Raw genomic sequence first — 7802 nt, forward strand, 5'->3', positions numbered from 1 at the left:
GTGGCGCTGCGCCCTGACGGCCGGCCCGGGAGAGGCTGGACAGCAGTCTGGTCGCTGGTTGTCAGAACTGAGGTTTTATTAAATCAGAAATTATATTAACACAAAATCAGACGGGGTCGGGGTCGTCAGGAAGAGGTTTGGACGCTGGGGTGGGAGGAGGCCGGTTTTGGCCACGGCCACTGTGGACCACGATGTCGTCATATTCATCCTGGGGGTAGAGGGGGTGGCAGAGGGGCTCAGGCAGCTGCCACCTTGCCCACTGCCCAAGTCACAATACCCTAAGAACTGGGTCTTGGCTGGAAGCCGGTTCCCTTGCTCCTGGCTAAGAGGAGCAAGGTCATGGCTAAGGTCATGGCTCCCAGGTGCGTGTCTCCCGCCATTGCCACTGGCGCTCTGGCCCAGCAGCCGCTCAGCACTGAGGCCTCCCCACCCCCTGCCTTCACACACTCCTTCAACCCCGATTCCCACTGTCTCGCGGAGCTTGAGGCCACGTCTGCTGCCGGGTTCCCCAACCCAAGGCCCCGCTCCTCACTGCGACTGAGGTCTGTCCTGCTTGATGCCCGCAGCCCTCGAGCGGCTGCCCGACCAAGTTCCTTGATAGCGGCCCAAGGCTGGTGTATGCCCTGCCTAACGATCCCCTCCCCGTCTCCAGTGCCAGTTTACCCTGACCCCCCCGGCTGGGCTGCCCCGTGTCCCTCCTGACTCACGCCCTCATCCCTGCTGTCACTGTCGCTGTCACTACTGCTGCTGCAGGGGCTGGACTTGTCATCCTCATCCTCAGGCTCGGGGGCTCCATGTGCACGGAGGAGGCGGGCGAGGATGGGGTTGGGTCGGAGGAGGGCACTGCCCAGGGGGGTGCGACCACCATACATGCGGGCGGCAGGGTCGGCACCTGCCCTCAGGAGGATCTCCAGCACCTCGGTGGCTTGTGCTTCCACTGCCAAGTGCAGCGGGCTCCGGCCACACGTGGGCTCCTGTGGGGTGTGGCAGAGAGGTCAGAGGCCCCTGGAGGAGAAGCCTGGGCCCAACCATCGGATCCTCCCCTGCACAGCAGCTCACCAGTTTGTTGAGGTCAGCTCCTGCGTCCCGGAGTAGCCGAACCATCTCTGAGTCTCTGTGGATGACAGCCACGTGGAGCGGGGTGTGGCCTGGGAACAGAGCAGCTGGTGTGAGACAATGGGTGAGGGGCCCAGCTCCCCAGTGCCATGAAGCTGGGGGTCCAAGAAGGGTCATGTCTGGGGTCTGGCTCCTGAATTCCTTCCCTGGCACGGCGGGTGGATTCTGAGTTCCAGGCAGGCTAAGCGTGTGGGCAGGTGCCGTTCCTGGGCTGTAGGATGTCTGGGGCCTGTGGGTGAAGAGCCTCGGATCTTGAGCTGTGGGCCCCAGATCTTGAGGCCTGGAGACCTGAGCCTCTCGTCTTATTTCACAAAGGACCTGGGTAGCTGAAGGGCCTGGGATCCAGGCTCTGAACAGTGGGTCCTAAGCGACCTGGACAGCCTGGTCCCAGGTAGCTGAGCTTATAGATGGGGGAGCTGAGACACTCAGATGCCAGGAACCTTGGCAGACAAGTTCCTTCCCCATGAGGCTGGCTGGGGTGGGCTGCCCCTGTAAGCTGCTGCCCAAAGTTGGGAACCCAGATGCCGTAACTGCACTAAGACTGGGTTTTGAATCCCCAAGTCCTGGCTGGGCTGGGGCCTGAGACTTGTAGGTAGAAACAGGGATCCTGGATGGATGCACCGTGCAGGTGAGAAGCCTGAGTCCAACCACTGGATCCTGGAAGCTCTGGGTGGCAGGTTTGGGTCCCAAGCTACCTGAGACCATTAGATGGAGGTCCTAAGTCCTATATGCCCAATTCTCAATGATCTGGGGCCTGAATGGTTGCAAGGCCAGGGTTCCTGAGGCCTAGGGATGATGATCCAAGGGGCTGGGTCTCAGGCCAGGAAAGCTGAGCCCGAGGCCTGGGACCCTCTCCTGACTGGGAGCCAGCCTCCTTCCTGTGCTGTGGGGATGCTTACCCTGCGGGGATGCTCACCCTCGCGGATGCTCATTCTCTGGGATGCTCACACTCAGGGGATTCTCACCCTCGGGGGATTCACCCCGGGGTGGGGGGGGGATATGGATGATGCTCACACCTGGGGATGCTCACCCTCGGGGATGCTCACACCTGGGGATACTCACCCTCAGGGATGCTCACCCTCGGGGGATGCTCACCCTCGGGGGATGCTCACCCTGTGGAGATGCTCACCCTGGGGGGATGCTCACTCTCGGGGAGGCTCACCCTGGGGGGATGCTCACCCTCGGGGAGGCTCACCCTCATAGTTCTCGGCTTCCAGCTGCAGCTTCCAGTCCTCTTCACTCTCCTCCTCCTCCTCCTTCTCCAAGTCAGTTTCAGAGCATAAGGCAACGGGGGTGTGGCTGGGGTTCGAGGTGTGGTCGGGGCTTTCTGCGAGGTAGGTGTTGGGGGCTTCTCGGGGGCGCTGGGGGCGGGGCTGGAGCAACGCGCGTGCGCAGCCATGTGCCCGCATGCGGCAGGCCAGATGCAGGGCCGTGTGGCCCGCGCGCTCTGCCACTAGCAACCTGGCGCCGGCTGCATACAACTTCTCCACCGTGGACGCCTCCCCAAGGATGGCTGCCAGGTGCAGGGCTGTCTACAGGGGCACAGAGCAGAAGTTAAGATCACTCCAGGAACCCTGGTCCCCGTGCCCTACATGGTCCCCAGTGGCTCACTTGGCCTAGGTCATTCTGCAGGTCCAAGTACTCTGTGCCCGCGGAGAAGCTCAGGAGGAAATCCAAGAAGGGCTCATGCTGATGAATCACAGCCAAGTGCAGTGCCCTGGGGACAAAGACAGGGGTCAGAGGTCAAGTGCTCTTGTATTCCTTCACTTAACAAACATGGCGCACTCACTGTATACTAGGCATGGTGACCAGAAATAGTTTTAGAAACAGTTGTCAGATGTCTGGAAGGATCCCAAAGGGATCCCAATCCAAAAGGATTAGAGGAAAGTACCCATCATTTACTCGGGGCCAGCAAAAGGGCCCATTCCTGCCAGACCAAAACCTCATAATTAACAGGACACTGAGGAGACTACTCAGGATGGTCTTGCCTAGATGCAGAACTGTTCAGCACCAACCTAACAAATCATAAAAGCAAAACTCAAAGGGATCACACTGCTTCCAGTTACTTAACTGCACCCCAGAACAATACTCGGGAATATTTGCAGGAATACCAAACTAACAGCCCCAAAAGTAAAATTCACAATGTCTGGAATCTAACCAAAAATTATCAGGCATGTGAAGAGACAGGAAAACATAATCCATCACCAGAACCATCGATCAACCCAGAAATGACACAGCTATTAGAATTAGCAAAGAATATTTTAATGTTCTTTAATGTAACTTTATTTTAATGTTCTTTAATGTAACTTTATTCCATATGTTCAAAAAATTCAGTAGAGATAAAGATAATAATTTAAATTAAATTCCTAGAAATAAAAACTACAGCATCAGAAATAAAAAACACACTGGATGGGATTAACAACAGATAACAATAGCAGAAGAAAAGATTAATGAACTTGAAGACAGGATGGAAATAATCCAGAATTAAACAGAGAAAAAAAAACTTAGAGAGAGAAAGAGAGAGAGAGAGAGTAGCATTCATGAGTTATGGGACAACTTCAAGAAGTCTTATATACATGTAATTTAGGTCCCCAAAAGAAGAGGGAGACAGAAAAAATATAAAGGTCCATCAACAAATTAAAAAAAATGTTTTTAAAAAGACAAAACTTTTTCAAACCAGCCAGAGAAAAAAGGCACCATAAGTTCAGAGGCATAAAAATAAAGATAGAAGATTTCACATAGGAAATGCACAGGAAGACACAACGGAGACACCCCTTTCTGCTGAGAGCCATTGCCAAGTAGGAATGACGCATCGAAATTTCCTTGCCAGCGTACCCCATGTTGCTTAGAGGAAGGACTCGAAATGGACATTTGAAGTGACATTGCATGTATGTTTGAGAAAGGTGACCCTGCTCAAGGACCAGGGTGGATCCGGGTTTAAGGAGGATCCTACTGGATTAGGGCGGATCAGGTTTTTTGGGTTTAGGGCGTTCCCGGTTTAGAACAATCTGGGTTTAGGGCGGTTCAAGGTTTAAGGTTATTCCTGCTGGGAATAGGGCATATCCTGCTGCCTGAGTTCCCCTTGAATTCAGAATGTATTTTGGATTCAAAGCCTGGTGGAGTACGTGAATTTTGCCCAGAACGTGTTGGTAGAGGGCCGGTGTGAGTTCGGGAATAAAGAATTGCTGTTTGAATCTACAAAGCTGTGAGTGGCTCGTGATCTTGTGCCCAGCCAGACTGCGGCACCTTTCAAGTACAGAAAAACAGACAGTCAACCTGGGATTCATTACCCAGCTAAAATCTTTCAGAAACAAATACAGGTGACCAGGGCTGGGGGTGGAGGGTAACTCAGTGATAAAGCACTTGCCTAGCACGTGCAAGACCCTGGGGGGGGGGGGGAATGACAAAGATGTTTTGAGATATACAAAGGCTAAAGGCATTAATCACCAGCACACCCATGCTCCAAGAAGAGTTCAAGGAAATCGCAAGGAAAAGAAAAATTATATCAAATAGAAATAATTGATCTACCCAAAGGAATAAAGTAACCCTGAAAATGGTAACTATATGGGTAAGTGTGTTTTTTTCCTAATATGTAAATATCTCTTTAAAGATACTTTAAAAATAATATCCATGTGTGATAGGGTTTATAAGTAAGATTTTTTTACAAGAATGGCATAAAGACCAAGAGATTTTTTCTTTGGAGGTGCTAGGGATTGGACCCAGGGCCTCATGAATGTTACACAAGCACTGTGCAACTCAGCTACGTGGGCCATTCTAAGGTTCTTCCCCTCATGCGAGGTAGCACAGGGCTGCTTGAAGGGACACTGATAAGATCATACATTATAAACCCTAAAGCAAGAGTCAACAAACTTTTCTATAAGGAGACAGATAACTATTTTAGGCTTTGGGATCATACAGTCTCTTGGGTTTTTTGTTTGTTTTCTTTCTCCTGGTGCTAGGGATTCGACCCAGGGCTTCAGGTATGCTAGGCAAGTCCCTACCACAGCTACAGCCCGGCCCTCACAAAATCTCTCTTCACTCCACTGTTGTAGTAAAAGCAGCCAGACAACATGTACATGAACGAGCCTCACCGTATTCCAATACAACTTTATTTATGGAGCCTAAAATTTGAATTTCTTTTTTTAAAATATTCAGTTAGTTAGTTTTATTGATTTTATTTTTTTTAAATACACGACAGTGGAATGCTTTACAATCCTTGTTGCACATATAAAGTACAATTTTCCATATCTTTGTATATAGAGTATGTTCCCACCAATTCATGCGTTTATACATGTACTTTGTTTTTGGGGTTTGTTTTTTTTTTTTGCATTACAATTCTTATTACACATATATACCATAATTTTTCATATCTCTGTTTATATATAAAGTATGTTGACCCTGAATTCGGGTCTTCATATATGTGTACATATGTCCATCACATTTCACAGCCCTTGCTAATCCCCTGCCCCTCCCTTTCCCTCCCACCCCCTTCCCTATCTAGATAAAATTTGAATTTTCTTATAATTTTCACTTATTATGCTGATTTTTAAAAGCCATTTAAAAATACAAAGGACATTCTTAGCTCACAACCATACAAAAGCAGGTGGCTGGCTGGATTTTGTCTGGAGGCACCGTTTGCCAAGCCCACCTTAAAGCCTTAAAGCCACCACTAAAATAACAAAACAGTGTGATAGCAAATAAGCCAGCAAAAGACATAAAGTGGAATAACAAAAACTCCACTTCCAAAAAGTCAGAAAATGAAGAAAAATAAAGATAAGATACACAGAAATATATAATAGCAAAAGTAAATAACCATATCAATAATTAAATTAAGCATAAATGGTTTAAACAGTCCAGTTAAAAAGCAAAGATTTGAGGGGCTAGGGATGTGGCTCAAGTGGTAGCGCGCTCGCCTGGCATTCATGTGGCCCAGGTTCGATCCTCAGCACCACATACCAACAAAGATGTTGTGTCTGCCGAAAACTAAAAAATAAATATTAAAATTCTCTCTCTCTCCTCTTACTCTCTCTTTAAAAAAAAAAAAAAAAAAGCAAAGATTTGAGCCAGGCTGGTGGCGCACCCATGCCTGTAATCCCAGCTATCTGGGAGGTTGAGACAGGGTTGCAAATTTGAGGGTAACCTTGGCAATTTAGCAAGATCCTGTCTCAAAACAAACAAACAAATAAATAAATAAAGGGCTAAGGATATAGCTCAGTAGTAGAGTATCCCTGGGTTCAATTCCCAATTTAAAAAAAGAAAAAGAAAAACTATAAAATTAAACCCAAAGCACTCAGAAGAAAGGAAATATAAAAAGTCAGAACAGGGACCGATAAAATAGAAACTGAAAAGACAACAGGGAAAATTAATGAAACCAAAGGTGGTTCTTTGAGATCCCTGAGTGCCTCATCCGTCAGACACTCCTTGAGTCACTGGGGATGCTACAGTAAACACAACAAAACCCCCAGGTACAGTCCCTTACATAGGACACTTCCACTTCCCAGGCACAGCCCCTTAGGTAGGACTCAACCACCCTTCCTTCTGCCTAGAATGTTCTCCTCAGTTTAAAAACTTGTCTCATTTTCCTACCTTTTCTCCAAAGCACTTACTCCTTTCGACTGAATCTTCCTTTCTTTTTCTGTCTCTCTTTCTTCCTGTCTTTCTAGCAATCTAATTGTCCTACTAAAATATGTAATGCCCAGGACATCCATTTTTGTCTCTTTTCCTCACTACTTATCGCTAGTTCCTAAAATAGGTCTGGAGTGGTAGCGTGGAACTTAAGATTGTGTAGATCATTACTTAGAAGACAGGATCATAGATTTGGGGGCAAGTATTTTGGAAATCAACGTCTAAAAACAAATCAGGATCAAAGATCATATTTGGAGGTTAGAGGGCAGAAGGAACCCAAGCCAGAGTTCTAACTAAGGTCTTGGGACTGGGGTCAGGAAGGTTCAAATCGGGTTTGGGGGTCAGTAGGTAGGATGTGGATGCCAGGAGCTAAGAACAGAGTTCCAGAAAGGAAGGTCAGAGATTACTGGGATAGGATGAAAGCAGGAGAGTGGTTTTGACACAAGTTAGAACTTGGGGATTAGGGTCAGGAAGTCTAGCATCGAGGTCAGACTTAAGAGTAAAAAGTTAGGAAGCCACAGGGATCCGAGACTAATGGGAAACCAGACATCGGATCCCAGGGCTCGGTTTGGCAGTCTAGGGTTCACTCACGTGTCTCCATCTTCAGTGACGTAGCCAAAGACGAGGGGCGCCCACGACAGCCCCGGGCCCAGCTCCGCGCCCAGCCCTGGTCCTCCGGGAGCCGCTGCGTCGGGACCCAGAGAGCCCAGGCCACTATCGCACCATTCATCCGCGTCCGCAGCCTTCCCCAAGCACGCAACCCCGGCCATGGCCCCGGCCACCTCAGGGGCCCCCGCGGCCGCCGGTCTGTCGTTGGGCTCTGCCGGGAGCTCCGGTGCTTCCGCCCTGCGGGGAATTCCCCAACACGCCCCCTCTTTCACCCAATCAGAGCAGGGCAAATCGACCACGCCCTGCCCCCTTGCCGTGCTGTGACCAATCAGAGTAGTCAGAGGGACTAAGCTCTCTAGCCGACCACACATTTTCCGGACGCCCTTTACCAACATGGCTGCCGACTGCCAGGCCCTCTGGGACTCGTAGTCCGGTTCTCGCGCGTCTTCCTT

General features: G+C 49.5%; 1 protein-coding gene across 1 annotated transcript; it reads right to left on the bottom strand.

The window, feature by feature from the left end:
* Positions 1–53: 53 nt before the first annotated feature.
* Nfkbib (NFKB inhibitor beta) lies at positions 54–7608 on the bottom strand. The gene is made up of 6 exons (XM_005336401.4): positions 7333–7608; positions 2728–2833; positions 2312–2648; positions 1060–1148; positions 708–974; positions 54–208 (listed from the first exon to the last, which is right to left on the bottom strand). The coding sequence occupies exons 1-6, from the start codon at positions 7509–7511 to the stop codon at positions 107–109; spliced, it is 1080 nt and encodes a 359-aa protein (XP_005336458.1). The 5' UTR covers positions 7512–7608; the 3' UTR covers positions 54–106.
* Between the last annotated feature and the right edge of the window lie 194 nt (positions 7609–7802).

This window comes from Ictidomys tridecemlineatus, chromosome 15 (genome assembly GCF_052094955.1).
Source record: "Ictidomys tridecemlineatus isolate mIctTri1 chromosome 15, mIctTri1.hap1, whole genome shotgun sequence".
NCBI lineage: Eukaryota > Metazoa > Chordata > Mammalia > Rodentia > Sciuridae > Ictidomys > Ictidomys tridecemlineatus.

Bases quoted from the DNA above. Each gene is read 5' to 3' on its own strand.
- Nfkbib (XM_005336401.4), bottom strand. From the start codon at position 7,511: ATGGCCGGGGTTGCGTGCTTGGGGAAGGCTGCGGACGCGGATGAATGG. The intron at 2,834-7,332 runs GTGAGTGAACCC...CTTTGTCCCCAG, and splicing joins GTCACTGAAGATGGAGACAC to GGCACTGCACTTGGCTGTGA. The intron at 209-707 runs GTGAGTCAGGAG...CTCTACCCCCAG, and splicing joins GTGACAGCAGGGATGAGGGC to GATGAATATGACGACATCGT.